At 36.4% G+C, this 27,893-nt stretch overlaps 1 protein-coding gene across 3 annotated transcripts in view; it reads right to left on the bottom strand.

Annotated features, from left to right (window-relative positions):
* LOC105003735 (sperm-associated antigen 16 protein-like) overlaps positions 1–27,893 on the bottom strand; it is an 86,317-nt gene that overhangs the window by 37,129 nt on the left and 21,295 nt on the right. For 2 of the 3 annotated variants that reach the window (XM_010861137.1, XM_010861140.1), the window contains exons 2-5: positions 27,545–27,591; positions 26,081–26,176; positions 21,347–21,465; positions 14,372–14,509 (exon numbers count right to left, since the gene is read on the bottom strand). In XM_010861137.1, coding sequence (XP_010859439.1) covers positions 14,372–14,509; positions 21,347–21,465; positions 26,081–26,176; positions 27,545–27,591 — 400 coding nt within the window. Of the gene's footprint in view, positions 1–14,355; positions 14,510–21,346; positions 21,466–26,080; positions 26,177–27,544; positions 27,592–27,893 lie in introns of those variants that run through there. The other variant, XM_010861141.1, reaches the window with a different exon arrangement.

The raw sequence follows: 27,893 nt of genomic DNA, 5'->3' as shown, positions 1-27,893 counted from the left end.
CCTGTGGTCATGTATGGATGTGAGAGTTGGACTGTGAAGAAAGCTGAGCACCAAAGAATTGATGCTTTTGAACTGTGGTGTTGGAGAAGACTCTTGAGAGTACCTTGGACTGCAAGGAGATCCAACCAGTCCATTCTGAAGGAGATCAGCTCTGGGATTTCTTTGGAAGGACTGATGCTGAAGCTGAAACTCCAATACTTTGGCCACCTCATGCAAAGAGTTGACTCACTGGAAAAGTCTCTGATGCTGGGAAGGATTGGGGGCAGAAGGAGAAGGGGATGACAGAGGATGAGATGGCTGGATGGTATCACCGACTCGATGGACAAGAGTCTGGGTGATCTCCGGGAGTTGGTGATGGACAGGGAGGCCTAGCGTGCTGCAACTCATGGGGTCGCAAAGAGTCAGACATGACTGACAACTGAACTGAACTGAACTACTAAAAGCTGTATCATTTTCAACAACTTAATTTATTACTTAATGAGCTTATATATTTTTTATCTTATCTGAAATGTGAACCATAATAGGTTAAAAAAAAAAAACAGAAAAATAATGCTGAAAGTTTCTTGGGCAGAACCACAAATGTGTAGCACTGCATTAACTCACTTTTTAAATATACATTTTAAGCCCTATTGTACTCATCCCAGGAAAGAAAGCATAGGAACTGATTGAAGTATTGGACCTTAAAGGCTTTCTGACCATTAAATTGGTTTTCAGAGATTTGCTTTCTGTTTGCAAAAATGAAGTCTACTCAGTAAAACAATTTAAATTCATTTCATGGTGATGCTTCTCCTATTATGAACTTTCTGCTGCCCAACTGCTTAATAAAAGAAAAATAGAAGTTTTACAAAAACTAAAGTTTGAAATAATCATATATACAATTAATATTTAAACTATCTAGTATTTTTTATTAGTAGAGCATCTTTGTGTTTAAAAGATGAATTTTATTAAGACATACAAAATATAGAAATTCTATTTCAAGTACAATAAACATGATATTCTATTTAGATTTGTTCATAAAGAACACACTACTTAAATGCTTTTTCTTAATGAGATCACAGAATAACTAATTAACTTAGCCATTTCAGGAAAGCAGCAAATCAAAATATATAAATACCTGTGGTGGATTCATTTTGATATTTGGCAAAACTAATACAATTATGTAAAGTTTAAAAATAAAATAAAATTTTAAAAAAAGTTCAAAAAAAAAATAAAATAAAATAGCAAGATACTCATATGTTTCACACTATAAAAGCACTGTCCCCAAAACTCCATGTTTAACATATAAATATAATTTAATAGTGTATCTAAAAAGTTATTTTTAGCTGAATGCTCCCAGTAAAATAATTTTTATTAACTGAATAGCTTTAACTAAGTATTTTGGAGTGACCATTTAATAATAGATTTGTCGAGTTATTGTTTCCACAATTCGGCAAAAGGTACCATATAAACATTTTCTGGTTTCCACGCACCAATCAAAGTAGGCCATCTTTGTTGTGCATTTTTCTCACATGTAAACTTGAATCAAAGTGATTTTTGATAACAGTACAATTAACAACTATTTTATTCTCTTCAATTGGTTAGAAATAAATTAGTTTAACCCACTACAATTAATACTGGAATAATTGTCAGGTGGTAAAAATGCCACACAACTGTATTAGATTTAAACTTTCATTATATTCTTAACCAAAAAAAGACAGGGATACACATATATCTGGAAAAAATACCTTCTTAATTTAACAAGCAATTACCTAAACATTAAAGCATGAAATTTTATGGGTCCCATTATTATCTTTATCCACAGTGTGTGTTTCTGAAAGTCATTAAATTAAATAGGTCTTCAGAAAAGCTGGGTACTGTCTGACCTTTCATAGAAATGAATTTTGTAAGTGAAATTAGGGTCCATTAGTAAAGCACCTAATATTTTCTTAATATTAATAGCCATTAATTTTCCTTATGTCTATATTTTCTGACAGAAGATAAAATCAAGCATTTCATTAATTTTAAAATGGTAGATTTTTATCTTCTATTTAGTAGTTCCAGTCAGTATTATTCCTGCTAATCTTTCAGTTCAGTTCAGTCGCTCAGTCGTGTCCGACTCTTTGCGACCCCATGAATCGCAGCACGCCAGGCCTCCCTGTCCATCACCAACTTTAGGACTCTCAATAAAACTTTTCTGGCCTGAATTGTATTTTCTTAACATAAAAGCCCAGCAAAGGAAGACAGTATTTTAAATGAACAAGACTTAGCTCTGGAGGAAGTTATATAAATTACCATCATGAAAGGGAAAGGATGCCTACTCCTAAGGAATACTATGAAAGAGGCAAAAATCATCAATCAACTACTCAAAAAATTATTGGAAACTTAACTAAAGAGCCAAAATGTTAAAAACATACATTCACATAAGCCCCTCATATTTGTCAGGCACAGCTACAAGGCCTGAGTATATACTGAGCACAAGATAATTCCCTACTATATGGAGCTCATAATGTAACAAAAAGTGAATATATTAGATAATTAGATGTAAAAGGCACAAATATCAAGCTTCTTCACAAATATACAGTATTTAAGATAATCTAATAACTGGAATGAAATATACAAATAGAACACTGCTGCTGCTGCAGCTAAGTCGCTTCAGTCGTGTCTGACTCTGTGCGACCCCATAGACGGCAGCCCACCAGGCTCCCCCGTCCCTGGGATTCTCCAGGCAAGAACACTGGAGTGGGTTGCCATTTCCTTCTCCAATGCATGAAAGTGAAAAGTGAAAGTGAAGTCGCTCAGTCGTGTCCGACTCTTAGCGACCCCATGGACTGCAGCCTACCAGGCTCCTCCGCCCATGGAATTTTCCAGGCAAGAGTACTGGAATGGAGTGCCATTGCCTTCTCCAAATAGAACACTAAAACATATGAATACATCAATCCATCCCCCTAAAATGTATGGATATGAAAATATATGTGTATACACACACGTACACATTCTTCCCAAATTTTAACAGATTGAACTCAATCTTAATTCTAATGCCACATCAGTCTTTCAATAAAAACTGACACAGTGAATCTAAAGTTTATATGAAAATACAGGATCTAGAATAGCTAAACAATCTTTAAAAAACAAAAACAAAGTTGGAAGACTAATCTATCTGACTTTAAGAACTTAAACTCGCAGGAATCAAGAGTGTAGTATTAACATTAGCATAAGGATAAACAAATAGGTGAATGGAACAGAAAATAGAAACTGACCCACAATTACAGAGTGAAACTGATTTTCAACAAAAATGCCAAAGAAATTCAATGAAGAATGAAAACTTTCTAAGAATGGTTATGGAATAATGAATATCTATTGAAAAGAAAATTTATCTCTAGTTTCTACCTCACAGATTGTACAAAAATTAAAGTAGGCTGAAATACAAGCTCTAAATCTTTAAAGGTTTTAGAAGAAAAGAGAATATTTCTTTAACCTGGAAGTAGGCAATGGTATCTTAGCCAAAATATCAAAAGCAGTATTCTAAAAAAGATAAATTAAGATTATATTAAAATTTAAAACTTCTGCTCATCCAAAGACACCAGTAAGAAATTGAAGAATTGAGCCAAAACTAGAAAAAATATTCAAAATATTCTGACAAAGGATTTGTATCCAAAACATATAAAGAACTCCTAAAACTCACAAATAGAACAATTGATGCAAAAAAAAAAAAAAAAGGCAAAAGACTTACACAGAAAGTATCACATTCAAAATATTCTGACAAAGGATTTGTATCCAATATACAAAGAACTCTTACAACTCACAAATAGGGCAATTAATACAAAAAAAAAAAAAAATGCAGGCAAAAGACTTAGACAAAAATCAGGATGGATGAATGGCCAATAAGCACAAAAAAATGTTATCAGTCTCATTAGTCATCAGGAAAATGAATATCAAAACTACAATAAGTTGCCATTATACAACCACTAAAATGGCTGAAATTTAAAAGTCTGACAAAATTCAATGTTGGTGATAACGTGAAGCAATTAGAGCTCTCATATATTTCTTTTGAGAATGTAAAATGACTCAACTTGAATACTGGAAAATGGACTAGTAGTTTCTTAAACGTCTACCCTTTATAATATTACATTCTCAAACCAGTCAATCCTAAAGGAAATCAACCCAGAATACTCATTGGCAGAACTGATACTGAAGCTCCAATACTTTGGCCACCTGATACGAAGAGTCAACTCATTGGAAAAGACTCTGATGCTGGGAAAGATTGGAAGCAAAAAGGAGAAGGGGGCAGCAGAGGATGAGATGATTAGATATCACCACCAACTCAATGGACATGAATTTGAGCAAACTCTGGGACACAGTGGAGGACAGGGAAGCCTGGCATGCTGCAGTCCATGGGATCACAAAGAAACACGACTTAGCGACTGAACAACAAGTTTTTACCAAAAAGAAAGAAAACACACTTTCACAAAAAGACTTGTACACAAATGTTCATAGCAGTATCATTCACGATAACTATAGCTGGAAACAACTCAATAGAAAAAGGGTAATAATAAATTCTGGTATACACTATACAATAGGACACTACTTAGCAATAAATAATTCAGATATCATCACCGACTCAATGGACATGAATTTGAGCAAACTCTGGGAGACAGTGGAGGACAGGGAAGCCTGTCGTGCTGCAGTCCATGGGGTCGCAAACAGTTGGACACAAATGAGCAACTGAACTGAACTAGCAATAAAAGGGAACAAATTACTCATAAATGAAAATATCGCAGATAAATTTTACAGACTTTAGATGAGCCGAAGAAGCCAAACACAAAGAAATGAACATTCTGTGATTCCATTTATGAAGTTCTCCAACTGGCAAAACTAATCCAAAGTGGAAAATAAAATCAGAACATTAATTGCCAGGGCAGGGAATGACAAAGAAGGGACACAAAAGAAATCCCTGGATAGACAGCAATGCTCTATATTATGAGTTGGGAGGTTATTAAGACTCCATTTGTTTGTCAAATTCATGTAGCTAAGATATGCACATTTCAATTTATATAAATTATAACTCAAAAAATGATAAAAAATAATAAATGGAATGTGGGGTAGAGTGTGGGTGGAAACAAAGGAAATAATGGCAGAAAGTTGATAAGTGTTGAAACTGTCTGACTGGCTCATGAGGTCCATTATTCTATTTTGTTTACTTTCTATACGATTGATATTTGTTTAGAATTAAAAACTTAATATATGTAAACAAATAAATAAATTGCCTTATACCTGACTTCTGGAAAGGATACCACTCTTGGGTCTTTCTTCAGTGGTACTGGTGCTGCTAATAATAAAGTTGATGAAGATGATAATGCTATTCCGCCCACTTAATAATACTGTGTACTAGATACAATGCTCATTACACTGTGATGAATAAGACAAGCACAATCTTTATCTCTCAGATGTATAAACAAAGTGAAACAGGAAATAAAACATATGCATATATATATATCCATAAACTGTAGTGAGTGTTCTGAAAGGAGGGAAAAAAAGGATGTCTTAATATAGAATATTGATTTAATCCTTCTGAAAGTAAAAATGGCTCAGTCATGTCTGACTCTTTGCAACCCCATGGACTATAGAGTCCATGGAATTCTCCAGGTATGGAACGGGAATACTGGAATGGGTAGCCTTTCCCTAGGGGATCTTCCCAACCCAGGGATCGAACTCAGGTCTCCTGCTTTGCAGGCGGATATTTTACAGCTGAGCCACTTTACTGAGCACTTATCATGTGACAGATATTGGGTTAAACACTTTAAAATGACGCCCTCAAGGATAATGTCACCCCACTCACATATGTTAAAACTGAGAGATAATTATATTTTTATAGCTAATAAGTGGCAGACAGTATGCACTTGTGCTACTCTATCCTTAATACCTGACCTGATATTATTATCCATCCTGTGTAAAAGTTTGACTGGGGTTAGTAAGTAATGAAGAATTTGATAACAACATATGTGTTCCTTTCAAGGACCTAATTGTTCCATAAGGAACTGGTCTGACTTATTATTATGTAGTAACGAGATAAGTCAGCCTATAAGATTATGCAGGATATAATACTCCCCCTAGTTCGATTATGTCCCTCCATCCAGTCTACTTTCCATACAGGAGCCACTTTACATTATGATTCTTCTCAAAACTATCCATTAGCCTCACATCCCACTTAGAGAAAAAAAAAGGAAATTCTAACAAAGGCCTCTACCACTTACCCAATGAATCTAGTCACTATGGTCACCTTACTCATCCTCCAACAAGCTAAGCTGTCTCCAACATAGTTTCTTACTATTTCCTTTTCCTTCTGTCTGGAATTCCCTTTTCCCAAGTTGACACATGGCCTTCTCCTTCAGTTTTTCCAGATAACTGAGAGGACTTCTCTCACTATCCTGTATAAAGCAGTGTGTCATTTATTTGTCTCCTTTACCTGTGTTCTTTTTCTGCATAGCACCTACTGTCACCTGATTCAACATGTTCTGTCAACATCCACGTGCAGTTAGTAGCCATCTCATTGGACAGCATACCTTAGAGAGTGTAAACAACACGAAGGTAAGCTTGTCTGTGAGGCCGAAGGAGGAGGCAGAAAGGCACATTCTCACAGCATGAGAGAGAGGAGAAGAATGAAAAATAGGGTGCCCACTTGATTAGAATAGTCAGGGTGAAAGCCAAACTGCAGAATATTAAGTACAAGTCCAATGTTGCTTTTAGTAGTAAGACATCCAATTAAGAATAGTTGCAATATCTACATCAGGGGGTCTCCAACCTCTGGGATCTAATGCCTGATGATCTGAAGTGGAGTTAATGTAATAAAAACAGAAATAATGTGCACAAAAAATGTAATGAGCTTGAATCATCCCTAAACCATCCCTCCCACCCCGACAGGTACACTGAAAACTTGTCTTCCATGAAACCACTCCCTGGTGCCTAGAAGGTTGGGGACCACTCGTCTACATTGTACATTATTAGCAAGAGGCACAAAATGCTAGTCAAGATACAAAAGAAAATCAAGGTTTCGAATCAATAAAATCCGTAATTTTTTATTCACCACAGATTGAGGTGAATATTGTGGCAGGTCAGCTACCAAATAAAACAAGGTTTATGTGCTGCTGCTGCTAAGTCGCTCCAGTCGTGTCCGGCTCTGTGCAACCCCATAGACGGCAGCCCACCAGGCTCCCCCGTCCCTGGGATTCTCCAGGCAAGAACACTGGAGTGGGTTGCCATTTCCTTCTCCAATGCAGGAAAGTGAAAAGTGAAAAGTGAAAGTGAAGTCGTGAAGTCACTCAGTCATGTCTGACTGTTAGCGACCCCATGGACTGCAGCCTACCAGGCTCCTCCGTCCATGGGATTTTCCAGGCAAGAGTACTGGAGTGGGGTGCCATTGCCTTCTCCTCAATGTTATGAAATAATGTCTCAACTGTGAAAGATATCTCTAAGTGATGTTTTTAGTGTTCATGCAACTAACATTTTTCTGCAAATATGAGAGAGGTCACTTCAATTCTAGACCTCTGAACTTAAAATAATTTGTTGGGGCTCCCCTGGTGGCTCAGCGGTGGAGAATCCGCCTGCCAATGTGGGACACACATAGGTTTGATCTCTGATCCAGGAAGATCCCACATGCCACAGAGCAACTAAGCCCATGTGCCACAAGTACTGAGCCTGTGCTCTAGAGCCTGGGAGCTACAGCTACTGAGCCCACGTACCACAACTACTAAAGCCCATGTGCCCGAGAGACCCTGCTCCACAAGAAGAGAAGCCGCTACAATGAGAAGGCCACACACCACAACTAGAGAGAGCCCCCCACTCGTCACAACTAGAGAAAAGCCCAGGCAACAGTGAAGACCCAGCACAGCAAAAGATCAATCAATAAATAAAATTACCAAAAAATAACAATTGGGCCACATTTCAACATAAAAGTACAATTAGGTTCTAATATTCCAACAAAGAATGTCAAACTACTACTCATATGGTTCCTCTCCAGTATTTAGTATGCAATATTAATATATTCAATGTAACTATGAACCTTTTTAATAATGTTATTTTTCCCTTAAAAACACCTCTAATTTTCCAAGCAGTTTTGTCCCAAACTTTTTCATATCAATATATAATTGACACATAATATTACATCAACTTCAGCTGTATAATATACTGACTGGATGTTTACATATATTGCAAAATAATCACAATAAGTCTGGTTAATATGCACTACTATACATACAGATATACCGTACACCAAATTTTACATCTTAAAAGATAATCTACATTTGCAGCAAATAAGGAAAAGCTTCTGTTCTAAAACTGCCATTGCTTAGAACAGAGAAAAAGACAATTTCTTTTTTTAATTATAGCAACTCAATTATTTTACAGTGAAATATTTTCTTTTCATTTCTTCCTCTTGCTTCATCACTGCTGATTTCAAAAATAATAATGATGTGATAATTTTTTTAAATCTAGAGATGACAGTCTTTAGAGATATTGATAATAATAGCTGACATTTTCAAAGCACTTTGTGATTTACACAGCTCTTTAATGTAGACTGTCTTGTTTAATTATCACATTACTCCCTAGGAGTTAATAATATTATGCATAATTATTCCCAGTATAACAATAAGGAAACTGAGTTAATAAGTAGCAGAGTATTGGAAGCCAGGTATTTGAACTTTTAGTATAATACTCTTTCCATGGCAAATTTCCTCTAGACAAATATTAAGCTTATATGATTTTGCTGATTTTCCAGATACATTACTAACTGCTACCAGTTTAATCAAGATAATATAAAACACACCCGTAACCTGATTCTTTTTACATATTAATTATTATTATTAGCATTTGACACTATATTCATCTTGCTTTAAGAAATAGGCTTAATCTTAAAAAAGTAAACTTTAATGTAAACTCTTTAAAGAGAAGCCCATGTTTAGCACTTAATTGTTACTGGGAAAATATCCTCACAAGTCAAACTGAAAAACCTGTGTGATGTGCCTCTGGAGAAAAATCTCCCCAACCTCGTCTGCATCATAAAAAAGTCTTTCCCAATCCAGGGCTTGGCCCAGGACTCAAGGATTCTGAGAAATGCCATGGAATTCAGTTCTCAGTGGATCAGGGCTGTAATGGATGTTGGGGAAGAGACAGACATGTTCTCACACATGTAAGGAGACCGGCTGTGTGTTGTATGTCATGTGCTACGAGGTCCATCTCCAACGGACCATTAAGGGATACAGAATGAAAACACATGTCTCCCATAGAACGCGATGACCTCGTGAATCTTCAGACATTTAGTCTTACCTATCCATTTAAGATATAAGAAAACTGAGACCCAAGGATGAGGGTCTGATCCAAGATGTCTCTGTGATCCAAGCCAAGAAGGTCTCAGGCTGAGACTGTTGAAGTTGGAGCTAGAGGAGAAGACTGTGAAGATGAACGCCCAGCCAAGGCCAGGACCAGAGGAAAAAGGGTGGGGCCTTGTGTGAAATGCAAGGAAGCCTCCCTCTTGGGGTCTTCCTATACAAATATATCTGTGGGAAGAAAGATATATGGGGAGAAACTTTCCTCAAATCTGTGGCTACTCCAGTGCTTTCCAGTAAATACCCTCTATCCCTAAAAAAGAAAAAAAGAAAAAAAAAAAAAAAACCTGTGTGACGAGACTTACAATTTGGGGCAAACTTGTAGCATAACAGAGGTAGTTTTGGGAATTTTGTACAAAATGTCAGTCTCCATTTTCTGAGAAAGCATCCAACAAAACAGGAAATATGTGTCATCAAAAAGGGCTGTGAAGAACAATGTGCTTAATATTCACTCAATGATATAAATGTTAAGCATTTATAAAGGGTCAAGCAGCTTTCCTTCAGACTTTCCATGTCAGGTAGATTAAACTAAATAAATATTTTCCTTTTCTAATTTGTGTAAGTTTAATTCTACTGAGTAAGATAGATTTGAGATACTATAAGACCACTGAAACTAAAACTATATTTTAGTTCAGTTCAGTTCAGTTCAGTCGCTCAGTCGTATCCAAGTCTCTGTGATTCCATGAATCAGAGCACACCAGGCCTCCCTGTCCATCACCAACTCCCAGAGTTCACTCAGACTCACATCCATCAAGTCAGTGATGCCATCCAGCCATCCCATCTGCTGTCGTCCCTTTCTCCTCCTGCCCCCAATCCCTCCCAGCATCAGTCTTTTCCAATGAGTCAACTCTTCGCATGAGGTGGCCAAAGTACTGGAGTTTCAGCTTTAGCATCATTTCTTCCAAAGAAATCCCAGGGCTGATCTCCTTTAGAATGGACTGGTTGGATCTCCTTGCAGTCCAAGGGACTCTCAAGAGTCTTCTCCAAAACCACAGTTCAAAAGCATCAATTCTTCAGCGCTCAGCCTTCTTCACAGTGCAACTCTCACATCCATACATGTCCACAGGAAAAACCATAGCCTTGACTAGACGGACCTTTGTTGGCAAAGTACTGTCTCTGCTTTTGAATATGCTATTTAGGTTGGACATAATTTTCCCTCCAAGGAGTAAGCGTTTTTTAATGGCTGCAGTCACCATCTGCAGTGATTTTGGAGCCCAAAAAAATAAAGTCTGACACTGTTTCCACTGTTTCCCCATCTATTTCCCATGAAGTGATGGGACCGGATGCCATGATCTTCATTTTCTGAATGTTGAGCTTTAAGCCAACTTTTTCACTCTCTACTTTCACTTTCACCAAGAGGCTTTTTAGTTCCTCTTCACTTTCTGCCATAAGGGTGGTGTCATCTGCATATCTGAGGTTATTGATATTTCTCCCAGCAATCTTGATTTCAGCTTGTATTTCTTCCAGTCCAGCATTTCTCATGATGTACTCTGCATATAAGTTAAATAAGCAGGGTGACAATATACAGCCTTGACATACTCCTTTTCCTATTTGCAACCAGTCTGTTGTTCCATGTCCAGTTCTAACTGTTGCTTCCTGACCTGCATACAGATTTCTCAAGAGGCAGGTCAGGTGGTCTGGTATTCCCATCTCTTTCAGAATTTCCCACAGTTTCTTGTGATCCACACAGTCAAAGACTTTGGCATAGTCAATAAAGCAGAAATAGTTGTTTTTCTGGAACTCTCTTGCTTTTTCCATGATCCAGCAGATGTTGGCAATTTGATCTCTTGTTCCTCTGCCTTTTGTAAATCCTGTGTGAACACTAGGAAGTTCACGGTTCACATATTGCTGAAGCCTGGCTTGGAGAATTTTGAGCATTACTTTACTAGCATGTGAGATGAGTGCAATTGTGTGGTAGTTTGAGCATTTTTTGGCATTACCTTTCTTTGGGATTGGAATGAAAACTGACCTTTTCCAGTCCTGTGGCCACTGCTGAGTTTTCCACATTTGCTGGCATATTGAGTGCAGCACTTTCACAGCATCATCTTTCAGGATTTGAAATAGCTCAACTGGAATTCTATCACCTCCACTAGCTTTTTTCATAGTGATGCTTTCTAAGGCCAACTTGACTTCACATTCCAGGATGTCTGGCTCTAGGTCAGTGATCACACCATCATGATTATCTGAGTCGTGAAGATCTTTTTTGTACAGTTCTTCTCTGTATTCTTGCCACCTCGTTTTGATATCTTCTGCTTCTGTTAGGTCCATACCATTTCTGTCCTTTATCAAGCCCATCTTTGCATGAAATGTTCCCTTGGTATCTCTAATTTTCTTGAAGAGATCTGTAGTCTTTCCCATTCTGTTGCTTTCCTCTATTTCTTTGCATTGATCGCTGAGGAAGGCTTTCTTATCTCTTCTTGCTATTCTTTGGAACTCTGCATTCAGATGCTTATATCTTTCCTTTTCTAAATACATGTAAATGTTAAAAGCATTTACTGACCTAATACTAACCTAGACAGCATATTAAAAAGCAGAGACATTACTTTGTCAATAAAGGTCCGTCTAGTCAAGGCTATGGTTTTTCCAGTGGTCATGAATGGGTGTAAGAGTTGGACTATAAAGAAACCTGAGTACTGAAGAATTGATGCTTTTGAACTGTGGTGTTGGAGAAGACTCTTGAGAGTCCCTTGGACTGCGAGGAGATCCAACCAGTCCATCCTAAAGGAGATCAGTCCTGGGTGTTCATTGGAAGGACTCATGTTCAAGCTGAAACTCCAATACTTTGGCCACCTCATGCGAAGAGCTGACTCATTTGAAAAGACCCTGATGCTGGGAAAGATTGAGAGCAGGAGGAGAAGGGGACAAGAGAGGATGAGGTGGTTGGATGGCATCACCAACTCAATGAACATGAGTTTGGGTGGACTCCAGGAGTTGGTGATGGACAGGGAGGCCTAGCGTGCTGCGATTCATGTGGTCACAAAGAGTCGGACACGACTGAGTAACTGAACTGACCTGAACCTGGTATTTTAGTAAACATGAATAAGAGAGAGATTTCTTTTGAGTGATATCTGTATGAATCATGCTTTTTAACATTAAGTTAATAATTTACAAAGATAATAGTTTGTATCATTTTGATTATAGTTATTAAATATAATAGTCAATAAACAACCAGTAATAAAAATGATTATTTCATATTACTGGGACAAATCTCACTGCAGAAAAAAGGCTCTATATATTCAAAAGAAATTAGCAAACTCAAGCAATAATTCAAAGGAGATCAAGATCTGAAACAGTATGCCAGGCAGCACTCTGAAAAATCTGCTGTGTCAAATTCCCAGTGCATCCATTAGGCATCTGTACAGAATCATAGTGAGTGTCAGAGCCAAGAGTGCAAACCACTTCTGAGAAATGGAACTGAGAATAGAGAGGATGGTTCTAGTAGCATCATTCTGTGGATCATCATACCCTTCTATCAAAAACCCCAAATAGTATATGCATAGATAATATGATGGAGGATGAAATGGCAACCCACTCCTGTACCCCTGGCTGGAGAATTCCATGGACAGAGGAGCCTGGCAAGCTATCGTCCATGGGATCACAAGAGTCAGACATGACTGAGTGTCTAACACACAACACAGAGATAATATGAAATTTGTATAACTTGCAAAATACAATTCTACAAGTGCATATAATGACTGAATAAACAATCATACACATTATTTTTATTTACTGCCACCTTTCAATAATAGAAGCTTATTTTAAATGTTTCCTTCCATTTGCAATACAGTCTTGTTTCTTTAAGCTTTTTTTACGAAGTTCTTAGAAAAACTACATTCCTATATGGTAGTTCTGTTTATCTGATTTTTTAATATGATTCTTTTAACAGAGAAACCTCTCTTTAAATGTTTAATAAAAATTAATGAACAAAGCATAAACTGGCTATACTCCATATCTAAGTATTGATTTTCATCTAACATTGTCTTAGATGAGTAGATTCACCTCAAGTCAACACATTCACATATTTGTCTTTGCCAGAATAACATTGCCCATTTATCTAAATCTGTTTGCCAAAAAATTTCTTGTCTTTCATTAATTTTAGAATGAGAGAAACCTGCAGAGAGATTTGCTTTCTGTTAAGTTTCTCCACTGTACATAAATTCATGCTACAAAATTACAAAATAACATTTTTCTTTGGGGAATTTTCAAACACTGAAATTCCTCTACTAAGAGTACACTGGGGCTTCCAGATGGAACTAGTGGTAAAGAATTTGGCTACCAATGCAGGAGACATAGAGACGTGGGTTCAGTCCCTGGGTTGGAAGGATCCCCTGGAGAAGGAAATGGTAACCTGCTCCAGTATTCTTACCTGGAAAATTCCATGGACAGAGGAGCCTGGCAGGCTACAGTCCATGGGGTTCTTTCTTCCTCTAGTTTTTCTATAATTTTATTATTATTTCAGAAATCATTTTACTTTCATGGGAGAAGATTTCCACAAACCATATGACTTTCAAAATACATAAAGAAGCAAATGAAAGTCAAAGTGAAAAGAACTGGGTTTCCCTGATAGTTCAGTTGGTAAAGAATCCACCTGCAATGCAGAAGACCCCAGTTCAATTCCCAGGTTGGGAAGATCCACTGGAGAAGGGATAGGCTACCCACTCCAGTAATCTTGGGCTTCCCTTGTGGCTCAGCTGGTAAAGAATCCTCCTGCAATGCAGGAGACCTGGGTTCCCACAGGTAGCAAATGTTACATAGCACATTAACAACCTCCTGCACAACCCCCCTCATCCCACTCTTGATGGTGAATTACAGTTGTGAGTGTTCTGCTCATCTGTTCAATTAAGGTGCTGGTGAAGCCTTTCACATTCTTTCCAACTTGCACTGACATATAATTCAGTTCTCCAGAACTAAAGCTCTGGTGCATAAACCACCATCCATATAGTAGCAAATTCAAGCCTTATTTTCATTTAGTCCAAAATAGAAAATTTTTTTAAAGTTATTAAAAAATAACGTACTCAGCTGCTTGTTTATAGTGTTTCAAATCTTTCTTCAAAATTTTGTTCTCATTTTCTAAAAGCATGTTCTGAGTGTAGACATCTGGAACAATCCCACCATCTCTAAGTTCAGTTATTCCCTTCTGTATTAACTCATACCTAGGATAAAATCAAACAAAAGACTTCATGTTGTTTTTTTCTACTAAATTGGTTTTACTTATGTACATTTCAAAAAGTTAAGTATAAGGGAATGTTTAGTAATCAGTTGCAATATTATTTTTAAGCTAAAATGTAAATATTCATAATATATTTTTAAAATGAAATGCTAAGTATTAATATCATCACAGTGCATAAAATATAACTTAACAGCTTCTATGCTCCAGGCGCTAGTCCAGACACTGGTGAAATTAACAAAAATGCCTAAGCCTCTACCTATCTAATGGAGTTTCCATTCTAGTATGGATGGTGACACATTCTATGAATTAAAGCGAGATAAGAAAAACAGATACTAAAGCAGAGAGTGATGTGCTATTTTATCTAAGGCAGCCAGACAAAGTATAACAGACTATTTGATCAGGGACCTGAAGGAAAAGAGAGACTAAGCCATGTGGATATGTGGGAGAGAAGCACTCATGGCTGACAGAAAAATATGTGTAAAGGCCCTGAGATAAGGAGGTGTTTGACACGTACAATGTAAAGCAAAAAGTCAGTACATCTGGAGTATCTGGAAATGGAGCCAACTAAGTGAGCAGGAAAGAGAGTCATGAGAAATAAGTCAGGAAAGACAGCAGGGAGCCAGAAACAGGAATGTGATTTTACTCTGAATTAGACCAAAGTCACTGGAAGGCTTTGAGAGACAAGAGACGCTGAACAGATTTATGTTTAATAAGGATTAATCTACCATCTCTCTGAAGAAACTGGCTCCAGAGAATAAAAAGTAGAAGCAGAGAGTCTGCTGTAAGAGTTCAGGAGAGAGACGTAGATTAGACAAAATTTGGTAGCAGTAGATTGTGAGAAATGGGTCCCTTCTGGACATGCTGTGAAGATGAAGCCAACAGAATTCTCTTACAGATCAGATATCATGTTTTAGTTAAAAAAGAAAATTGAGGATGACTCCAAGGTTTTTGGCTGAGCCACGGACAGACATTTAGTCAAATGGGAACAAATGCAGTAGGAACTTGGTGTTTAGAGAAATCAAGGAACCATTTCTATCCATGTTAAATGCACTATGTCTGCTAGGCAATTAAGTGAAAATAAATATTGTAAGTACACATCAAAAGTTAAGGGGAAAGTCAGGACATGAAATTTAAACCCGGCATAGATCAGTAAATAGATACACTTTAAAGTCACAAGATTGGATAAAGGCCAGTCAGGAAGCAAACAAAAAGTGAAAAGTAAGAAAGTTCTAGAACTGTTTTGAGATTGGGAAGAGAGGAAACACTACCAAACAGAGACTAAGAAAGAGAGGGGTCAGTGAAGCAGTGAAAAAACAGGAGAGTACTGTGGCTGAGGGACCAAATGAACAAAGTGCTGCAGGAAGTAGGTAATACATAACAGTGACAAATGATATAAGGAGAAAGAATAGGAAGAATACTAAGGATCAACCACTGAATTTGCCAATGTAAAGTCACTGAAAAAAAGTTTCAGTAGACTCATGGAGGGGCTTTCCTGGTGGCTCAGATGATAAAGAATCTGCTTGCAATGTGGGAAACCTTGGTTCCATTCCTGGGTTGGGAAGATCCCCTGGAGAAGAGACTAGCAACCCACTCCAGTATTCTTTCCTGGAGAATTTTATGGACAGAGGAGTCAGGAGAGCTACAGTCCATGGAATCTCAAAGAGTTGGACACAATTGAGTGACTAAGACACACACACGCACACAAATACACAGAGTCATGGAGATGAAAGTGGAACTAGAGTAGGAATGAGAAAGCAGGAAATGAGGAAAGTCTTTCAAGGAGACAGACCATAAAAGCAGAGCCTAGGAAATCATATGACCCTGAAGAGAAAGTACAGTCCAGGGTGCTCTGTCTTCTCCTATGTTTTTAATACATGACATGTTATTGTACATCTTATGCTGATGGCAGTGATTCAGCAGAGAGGGAAATCTTTTACAATGCAGGGGAGAGAGGGGACGACTGCAGGAGTCATGTAGTGAGTAGGCGAGAGCATCCAGTAGAGGAGAGCTGGCCTCAGATGACAGTGTCTATGGCTCAGCCATGCAAGAAGAGATGGAGAATGCTGAGCTCAGAGGCAGTGGGATGGTAGAAAGGAAACAAGACCTGTGGAACTCCTATTTTCTCAGTGAAATACGAAGGTGCATCAGAAAATCATTTATAAATCGGTTAATAATTTGTTTTAATCGTTATATGTAGCAATTAATAGTTAAAAAAACAGAGCATAGAAAAAACATTTCAAGTACTACAGTTATTAACCAAAATTCCCTACAAACCTTGCTATAGATGAGCTAAATATAAGTTTAAAATATTTACTTTTCAGCATTTTCATATTATACATCTTAGCTTTATTAATATATTACACATTAGTAGTCATATGTTTTGTGTTATGTGTTATATATCTTGCTGCTGCTGCTGCTGCTAAGTCGCTTCAGTCGTGTCCGACTCTGTGCGACCCCATAGACGGCAGCCCACCAGGCTCTGCTGTCCCTGGGATTCTCCAGGCAAGAACACTGGAGTGGGTTGCCATTTCCTTCTCCATTGTGTGAAACTGAAAAGTGAAAGTGAAGTCTCTCAGTCGTGTCCAACTCATAGTGACCCCGTGGACTGCAGCCTACCAGACTCCACGGTCCATGGGATCTTCTAGGCAAGAGTACTGGAGTGGCTTGCCATTGCCTTCTCCAAACATATTACACATTAGTAGTCATATGTTTTGTGTTATGTGTTATATATCTTATCTGATACCAAAAAAGAGCAAGAGAACCCTGCTGGATATACAAAAGTTCAAGACAACTGAATCAAGATCAAGTGATATTTGGGCTTCCTTGGTGGCTCAAATGGTAAAGAATCTGCCTTCAACAGAGGAGACCTGGATTTAATCGCCAGGTCTGGAAGATTCCCTGGAGAAGGAATGGCTACCCACTCCAGTATTCTTGCCTGAAGAACTCCATGGACAGAGAAGCCTGGCGGACTACGGTTCACTATTTGCCAAAACTTACAAAACAACACATATCATTTAATCATAAAATCACTTTTCTATCCATATTTGGACTGTGGTTTATACTTATCTCAGAAGAAAAGACATAAGGACTGACTGAAGTATTGGACCATAAAGATTTTCTGACCACAAAATTGGCTGAGGGATGGGATGGGGAGGGAGGTGGGAAGGAGATTCAGGATGGGGTACATATGTACACCCATGGCTGATTTATGTCAGTGTATGGCAAAAACCACTACAATATTGTAAAGTAATTAGCCTCCAATGAAAATAAATTATTTTTTTTTTAATTGGCTTTCAGCCACTGGCTTTATTTAATGCAGAAAAAAATCACTAAAATTATTTGAATAAGAAAAAAAGTGACATGCAGTCCTTTAAATTAAATGTTATGTAAATAAATTAATATGTGGTAAAAGTTGTAACTGCACTACCCACATTTGAGTGATTACATATTACACCAAATTTTATTGACTAAAAGCAGCAATATTTTACAATTTAAGAGAAATTTAAAATCAGTTCAGTTCAGTAGCTCAGTCATGTCTGACTCTTTGCAACCCCATGGACTGCAGCACGCCAAGACTTCCTGTCCAAAACCAACTCCCAGACCTTGCTCAAACTCATGTCCATCGAGTTGGTGATACCCATCCAACCATATCATCCTCTGTCGTCCCTTTATCCTCCTGCCTTCAATCTTCCCTAGCATCAGGGTCTTGCCCAATGAGTCAGTTCTTCGCATCAGGTAGCCAAAGTATTGGAGTTTAAATATTATTAATAAATGCACTATTACCTTTGATGGCATTTTTATTATCACCCAAACTTCAGTGCAATGGTAGAAACAGAAGCTAAACTGGAGAGAAACAAGGATGTAAAAGAGTAAAGAAAGAAAATAAAGTCCCAGTTTTACAAAAAACATTTGGCTGTAAAGGGAAAAAGAGTTGGAGTGAGCTGGAGGTAATAAGAGGAGAAGGTAGAGGCAAGGATGTACATTTTGGGTGAGTGAGCTCTTCCCTTGTTAACAGCCAGCAGAACAATCCAGAGGAGGAAAGGAGATGGTTGACATATGCTCAGTCAGGATAAATAAAATGCACTACCATATTTTCTCCATTTTAACACTTTAATTTTGCCCCCAGGGAAATAATCATTGTTCACAGAGCACTTCTAAATGGCCATAAAAATATTACTGACTAAACCCACAGTATAGACTTTTCGTGGTTCATAGAACATTATATATATATCTTTTTTTTTACACACACATCCATATATACGTATATCTATATAGATAAATGTATAATATTTTTTGTGTGTAAATGGCCATACAATAAACATTTAGAATTTGGGGGGAAAAGAAAAGCTTGCAAGGTCATACGCTCTGTTGTGACTAACTTTGCTGTTACATGTAGTAGTGTGAAAGCAACCACAGACAAACAGATAATACCTAAAAGATAGGTCATGGCTGTGTTTCAGTAAAATTTTATTTACCAAAATAGGAGGCAGGTTAGATTTGGCCCCAGGGTCTTAGTTTGCTGATCCCAGATTTAATGGACTTAATGTTAATTACTGTTTGAAGAATGAAAAAACATAAGTCAAATTCTACTGCCCAGGTGTTTTGGTTTTTGGAGTTTTGTTTGCTTGCTTTTTGTGGGTTTGTTTTACAAATCACCAAGAGGGAAACCTTGTTTCATCACCTTTTGTAAGATTAAATGAATTTATAGAAATGATAAGTTACAAGTGTTCTTCCCCATAATAGACTTCCCTGGTGGCTCAGATGGTAAAGTGTCTGCCTACAATGCGGGAGATCTGGGTTCAATCCCTGGGTCGGGAACATCCTCTGGAGAAGGAAATGGCAACCCACTCCAGTACCCTTGCCTGGAAAATCCCATGGACAGAGGAGTGTGGTAGACTACAGTTCATGAGGCCACAAAGAGTCGGACACAACTGAGTGACTTCACTTTCACTTTCCCCATAATAAGAAATTGTAAAAATAATATACATGGCAATCCACTCCAGTATTCTTGCCTGGAGAATCCCCATGGACAGATGAGCCTGGCGGGCTACAGTCCATGGGGTCACAAAGAGTCAGACACAATTGAGCAGTCGACTAAGCACACATTCCTATACACTTACTATGCATTATAAATAAAGGTTTCTGATCAAAGTAAAACATGTTTTATTTGAAATAAAAATATCCAATACAGTATAATCTCATTACAAATAATTTGTAATCTCATTACAAACTGGCAGCTAGGGATCAGAATAAAATTATTTGAACCACAGTATTATTAAACCCAAATAAGAGATATTTATACAAATTTTACTTTAAAATCATAATACTACAATAAATGATATGCTTACTTAGGGTTTCTATAAACCTTAATATTATTGCACTTTTCTGAAATTTCATCTAGCAATTTCAAATTGCTAAATCTAAAAGGATAATATTTCAACAAACACCTAATTAAGAGTATACTTGGTTCCAGATTTCTCCAAGGGAATCATTTCACACTTTGGCGCAACATGTAAGCACTACATATCCTAACCCATAACTTTAGAAGAAAAATGGGAAACTGAACTACATTAATCATCATTTCATTAGTAATGCAAATTAATCATCTATCTACTCTTATAAAAATATATTCTCTAATACATTTGTAATTATTTCATAGGCACATTATTATAAAAATCATTCACATAATTTCTAGATTTAATAAGAAGAGTATTATTTTTCTACCATCAAACCTGCTCTTTTTTTAAACTGAATTAGTAAAAAATGGCTCTGCTCATTAAATTTATTAACACTAGACATGCAATTTAAAATAATGAAACTGATTACTTCTATATGAATGGTCTCTGTAGATTTGAACAAAAATAGCAAAATATAAAAATTAAATCAAAGTTGGATTAGTAGAAATTAACAAATTGTGCCTATATTTAAAATTAGATGATTGAACTCCAAAACACCGTAAACAACTTTATATATCATATTAGTCCTTCTTTCTATAATATGCAATGACTTTTAAGAAAACAAAACATTTATTATCCAATTATTTAATAATATTTTGTTAAAGAATGCTAAGGAGTCCAAAAATATGCCTGATGACATTATCGTGATAGCAAAGGAATAAAGACAGTATGCCTGCTGATTTTCATAACAATAAGTTATTAAAATTTTCAGTTACAACAAGAAAGCCTTGTGTAGGTATCATCTGACAATGTAATTTCACTTACTTATAAATGAAGGGACATTTATAGAAAAAGAATCAGTTGTGTGAGTAGAGAAAAGCAGGGCATTACATTCTAAGTAAAACAAGCAAAGTAGTACTGTTAACAGGATGTGTCTTATGTAGGAGATAATACTCCTAATTATGTAAAGTGAAAGTGAAAGTGAAGTCGCTCAGTCGTGTCCGACTCTTTGTGACCCCATGGACTGCAGCCTACCAGGCTCCTACGTCCAAGAGGTTTTCCAGGCAAGAGTACTAGAGTGGGGTGCCATTGCCTTCTCCGAATTATGTAAAAGATATTTTTAAATATTTCATTAAGTAGCCCTGGATTATATAACTCCAAGAGATGTTCCATTTTCTTGATTTTTGAGAATAACTTAAATTTGAGTATTTAGAAAAGATATTTAATTTAAAACCTTTTTGAAATTGATATCCTGATTGTGTATGTGTTTGTGTTGTGGTTTCAGTGGCAGTGATGGAAAAAGTTTCTATCCAGCTCTTTCACTTTACATAAGCTGAGTCACTCAGTCTTTTGAGATGATTAAAATATACATGTTAAATAATGTTAGTATTTCTAGAAAACTGTTTATCTACTTAATTATTTACCATTCAGATTGAAAGCAATCAAGAGTTCTGGTCATTCCCATTTTGATCAGGAAATTGCAAAGAAAGTCTTCTATTGCTTCAGGTACTGTATGCTTTGGAGAAAAGACTGTTTTCTGCTCCTAAAATTTTAAAGTGAAATTATTTATTTAAAAATTATCAAAGCTTTAATTTTATATTAATTAAATGTACAATTTACACTTAATTGTACATTAAATGTACATTGGCCTTACATTCATTCATTCATTCACTTTTTAAACAATTTTGTTGAATATTACATCCAGGAACTATTTTAATCACTAGAGACAAAGTAGTGATGAAAACAGACAAGACTCAGTCCTCATAACTAATAATCAAGTAAATGTGGACAGAAAATGAGTAACTAAATTACAAATATACAGTATCACCGATGATACTAAGTGCCTGTGGGTAAAAGCAGAGGGGTTGAAGTGAGGGGAAGCCAAGTATGGAGCAGATATGTGTGTGGAGCTGGTCTGCTATGTATGTAGCACGATGAAGAACGATTACATTGAGAAAGTGACATGTGAACATATATCTAGAGAAGAGGTGGAGTCATGTTCCAGATATAGCATCAGAAAGTACAAAGGCAGACAAGACTGTGATTAGACTGTCCAAAAAACAATAAGGGGGTCAGCTTGCCCTAACAATGGTATATAACACACTCAAAAAAAGAAAAAAATAGTATGGATTGTTTAATTATTTTACTTATTATCATTATAAAAAGGATGTGGTTTTGGTGCCTTGATTTTTAGAAACACTATGGAAGATATTATGCACCCTTGTACTTCTATTTCATAATGGAAATATATAAGTCTATCAACTAGATCAGAGGTGAGTTAACTTTTCTCATAAATAAAGTTTACTAGAACCCCACCATGTCTACATGTTTACATATTTGATAGTGTTTCTGAATAAATATACAGGAAAATATCTTAGAATAAAGTTCTTTGAGAACTATTGATAAATATGTTAAACAGTATAGTAGTTTGTTCAGTTAATTAACCTCCCACAAACACTATTTCAAAGAAATGTCTCATATTCTTAGAGGAGGAGGTAGAGAGATGATGTCAGGAAATTTAACAATTACATGATTTAGGAACCTTGCTAATGTCATCATTAAAGATCAAAATTATAATTAGATCAAAATTATATTATTATAGAATTATGGGGGAAAAAGGACCTTTGAGACTGCACCTCCAATATTAGCAAAACCAAAAACAGAAACAGCTAAAGAATCACCCCCTACAAATGGCAATAATATGCTAATAAGAAGGCTCATGCTGTAGGGGGGGAAACCCAGCTTGAATGTAAGTAGACTTCTTTTCAAAAAATTACATACAAATATTCCTAAAGAATATATGTGTGTATGTGTGTGTCTATTCTTACTTCTCCTTACATGAACACTTAGAAAAAAGACTTTAGTTTCAAGAAACAATTGACAGTATAACCAAACCACATATTCATTATAGATTAATAACATTTTCTATCTTCTTAATTTTTTCATTAATCACTCTAAATATAATAAAACACATCACTTTGCCAACAAAGGTCCGTCTAGTCAAGGCTATGGATTTTCCAGTGGTCATGTATGGATGTGAGAGTTGGACTGTGAAGAAAGCTGAACGCCGAAGAATTGATGCTTTTGAACTGTGGTGCTGGAGAAGACTCTTGAGAGTCCTTTGGACTGCAAGGAGATCCAACCAGTCCATTCTAAAGGAGATCAGTCCTAGGTGTTCATTGGAAGGACTGATGCTAAAGCTGAAACTCCAGTACTTTGGCCACCTCATGCAAAGAGTTGACTCATTGGAAAAGACCCTGATGCTGGGAGGGATTGGGAGCAGGAGGAGAAGGGGACGACAGAGGATGAGATGGCTGGATGGCATCACTGACTCAATGGACATGAGTTTGAGTGAACTCTGGGTGTTGATGATGGACACAGAGGCCTGGCATGCTGCGATTCATGGGGTCGCAAAGAGTCAGACACGACTGAGAGACTGAACTGAACTGAATTGATATTTTCAGAGTTTAGAATCATTATACCTATCAAGGAAACTGATATTGTATAGAACAGAAAGTTCAAAGTTTATGAAATAAAACATGTATCAATTCTCAAATATATATATATTTTATATATAATATATATTACTGAGGTTTAAAGAAAATTATAAGAATTAATTTAAATGTCAATTCTTCAATAAATAATCCTTGTTAGTTTTTAAAAAATAAAACTATTTACATTACTTCCAAATTTCAACTTTTTAATAACTTCAGATATATTCAACACCCTAGTAGTAATGTTGTTTTGTTTTCAAACTTTAATAAAAATTCTAAAACTCCTCATTGAATTGGGACTACTACTATCCTCTAACACAGAAGAAAATATATGCTGATCATAAACAGATGTAATAAAATCATAACAAAAGGAAGTTTGTTTCATAAACAATAAATATTCTTAAAACAGAAAGCCCATGGCACAACTCGAAGTTAGTTTTTGAAGACAAAACACTATAAAAACAAAAACCAAATTATAAATATAAAACTGAAGTGCTTATCACAATATAAATCCATATTTAATTTTTAATGCCTAAAGGAAATTTTTTTGAATTTTCTACATAGTAATATTTCTCTAAAGAGCTCAAAAAAAAACAGATAAAAACTTAAAAGACAGTCAATCAGCTATAAATATGTCATAAATCTAGAAAGTTAACTCCTGCAAAGTTAGGAGTTTGAGTTAACTTTTGAGAAATTGATGAGAGAATTACTGATATTTAGTTCAGAAGATATGAGCTACTACATTGAATTTATTCCCCAATTGCCCTTCTTGGATTTATCTTTGTATTTACAAACAACTTCTAGCATGATAACAGATACAATTATATTTGGGGTCATAATTTTTTCATTCAATGATTCATTTATCCATTTATTTGTTTAACTGCTATACATTGAGTGCCTACTATGTGTCAATCATTGTGTTAGACATATCTATGCTACCAAGTACTGCTATAAATGAGTAGTACATAAAGTATTTTTTTAATGCTCCTCAATTTAATGATGAGGCTTTTCTGATAGCTCAGTTGGTAAAGAATCCACCAGCAATGCAGGAGGCCCCTATTCAATTCCTGGGCTGAGAAGATCTGCTGGAGAAGGGATAGGCTACCCACTCCAATATTCTCAGCCTTCCCCTGTGGCTCAGCTGGTAAACAATCCACCTGCAATGTGGGAGACCTGTGTTAAATCCCTGGGTAGGGAAGATCCCCTTGAGAAGGGAAAGGCTACCCACTCCAGTATTCTGGCCTAGAGAATTCCATGGACTATATAGTCCGTGGGGTCGCAGAGAGTCTGACATGACTGACTTTCACTCACTAACTTAATGATGTAAAAAGCAAGAAGGAAGATGATGAGCAATACATACCATGCAACTGATATGTTTATCCACTGCTCATCATTCAAAATTTTAAAATTTACCTATAAATTACTGCATGCAAATATCCAACAGACTAATAAAGTTTGTGTAGCAGACTTCACTTTATGTCTACCTAGAAGGAATTATGGGGCTCCCCTGGTATCTCAGCAGTAAAGACTGCCTGCAATGCAGTAGACCCGGGATGGATCCCTGTGTCAAGAAGATCCCCTGTAGAAGGAAATGGCAACCCACTCCAGTATTCTTGCCTGGAGAATCCCATGGACAGAGAAGCCTGGCAGGCTGTAGTCCATAGGGTCGCAGGGTTGGACACGACTGAAGTGACTAAGCAGCAGCAGCAAGAGAAGGAACTACAACCATAAGATACATTAGAGAATAGAGTTTACTGTGAGCTAAAGCCCTCCACTCAGAATATAATCAATCCTGGATTCAAGAAATTCTGCTCTTCAGCATTTTTCAATTTTGAATGGACAGATATGTTGGAAAGGAATTACTGGATTTCTCAACTGAGGAAATCTACAAAATACAGAAGGACTGACACAGGGCAGAATATGCAGTGAAGTCTATCCCATATTATTTTGCACTAAGGAAGCCAAATCAGTACCTAAATAAGAGTATAATAATTACCTTTACATTTCACATGAAGGTTTCATTTTTGAGAAAAAGCCATCTTCTTAATTAGTACTAACATGACTTTAGTATTAATTAGTATTAGTAGCACTTTACAAATATTTTTCTATCATCATTAAATTACTGTCAATTTTAAATGAATTTTCAATTTTACAGTGAAGCCATCATTCTATGTACTGTTAATTGGTGGTATTATAATTAGAAAGCATCCACCATATTCTCTAGTGAAATGAGTTCATAGGCCTCATAAGAAAATAATAATAATAACATATCAAGCATTTCCTGTAATCTAAATACTTCCATAAAAAAAAAGACACAGATGCTTACAAAGTAGACTGCAGTACATGTATACAATAACAAATTTTGTGCAAGTGTTGAAAATCCTTAGTTAAACATCATTGAGCTTAAAGACAGTTCTGAAAGAAAGTGTCATTTGTGGCAAAGTCATGCAAAAGTGACCACCATGTGGAAAAGATGATGCGAGGCAGAGTAAATACCACTATGTACTAAAAGTTTGATGATAAAGAAATAGAAATGAAAAGGACATTAGGTGATAGAGCTGCATCTAGTTAAGTGAAGAACTTATAGCTTAAATGACTTTCAAAACTTTACATAGAAAAGATCACTGTTAAACTGTAGGCTTCAGTTGTGTTCAAAATTCTCACCAAAATCTGGGTATCTGTAGCCTGTTCTTGGACCATCTGAACTGCTTTTGCCAGATCTTCTTCACCTTCTGGAATGCTATAATTGTCATCTGGTATCTAAATCACAGAGAAAGATAAGGATAGAAAGAGTTAGAGGAATATAAAATACCTTATTTCATTTTAGATAATAAATTTTCCTCACAAAACAAATGATCAAAGAAATACACTTTATGTAAGACACTATGTCATTCTGAAGACCTATGAAAAATTAACAACTAACAAGTAGGCAGCCCTCTGATTTCCTTATAAACATCACTCAGTGTTACTTCTAATAGCTTGATATTAGCTATGGGCAATTTCTTTTATCTGTACTGGCAAATATAGTCTAACAACTCTACTGAAAAAAAAAATCTGCTAAAAAAAAAAAGCTAGGCCTTCTAAATGCTACCAGTCTCTCCCCATTGCAGATTTTCTCCACCATTACTTTCCATTTGTTGTTTAGTCACTAAGTCATGTCTGACTTAATGAAAGTGAACACTTATTGCATGCTTCTTATGTGTTGATCACAGCTTTAAGCCTGTTACATTTATTAATACATGTCATGTGGTATGTGTTAATATTATCTCCACTTTTCCAGTAGTAAAATGTCTCCTGCTTGCCCAGGCCACAACTTGCAGGCTTGCTTCCACAGTTTCCTTTACAGCTTCTGTCGTCTTAGAGTAACACTCTCCTCATAGTCTCAGATGTAATGATAGGTTTCATTGGAACAATGAATTAAAGGAAAGGTCTGAGACAGTAACTATTAGACGGAAGTATAGCTAAGTTGAAAGGAAGCATAGGATCTATGCTCCAGGAAGGTGGTGGGAATCTGGGAAACCCTGCCAAGAGCAGAGTGGATGAAAAGGAACACCGGCTAGACAGAGATGACAGACTTTAATATGGATCCACGCTATGCTATGCTATGCTAAGTCACTTCAGTCGTGTCCGACTCTGTGCGACCCCTTAGATGGCAGCCCACCAGGCTTCCCCGTCCCTGGGATTCTCCAGGCAAGAACACTGGAGTGGGTTGCCATTTCCTTCTCCAATGCATGAAAGTGAAAAGAGAAAGTGAAGTCGCTCAGTTGTGTCCGACTCTTAGCGACCCCATGGACTGCAGCCTATCAGGCTCCTCCGTCCATGGGATTTTCCAGGCAAGAGTACTCGAGTGGGGTGCCATTGCCTTCTCCAATGGATCCATAAGGAAGGTGATGAGAGGCTGACTCTGAAAACAATTAACAGGGAAATCAAAAGAGCCAGATCTGTTAACCTATCTAAATTTTAAATACAATTTTCAGATCTCATTCTTAACTATGTGATTAGCTACATTCAGTTGAATACATGGTTATCACTGAAGAAAAAAAAATGTTTAATGAAAAATAAAAAGAATATTTCACAGGAATGACAGTAATGAATTTACAGAAAAAATACATAAAATGAACAAATTACCTCTTCATATTCATAATCATCTTCAGATGCTTCAGTTATAGTGACCTCTGAATATGCTGTCAAGTTTGAATCTCAAAATATATGGAATAAAATTAGTACATTTAAAAACTGATGTAACCTTAAAATAGTTATTAGATTCAAATATCTTACCAAGTTAGTAAATATATATAAATTATTTTTTAATTTCTCTTCTTCATACAGCTCACAATTATAGAAGTTTTAGAACAAAATATTTAAATTGTTATCTTAAATTATTATTTGACACAATCCAAACTCATGAAGCATACTGAAAAGCAGAGATATTACTTTGCCAACAAAGGTCTGTCTAGTCAAGGCTATGGTTTTTCCA

The sequence above is a fragment of the Bison bison genome, unplaced genomic scaffold (assembly GCF_000754665.1).
Source record: "Bison bison bison isolate TAMUID 2011002044 unplaced genomic scaffold, Bison_UMD1.0 scf7180017864471, whole genome shotgun sequence".
Lineage (NCBI taxonomy): Eukaryota > Metazoa > Chordata > Mammalia > Artiodactyla > Bovidae > Bison > Bison bison.
Note: the sequence above shows the minus strand (reverse complement) of the source record. Positions and strands in the feature narration are given on the sequence as shown.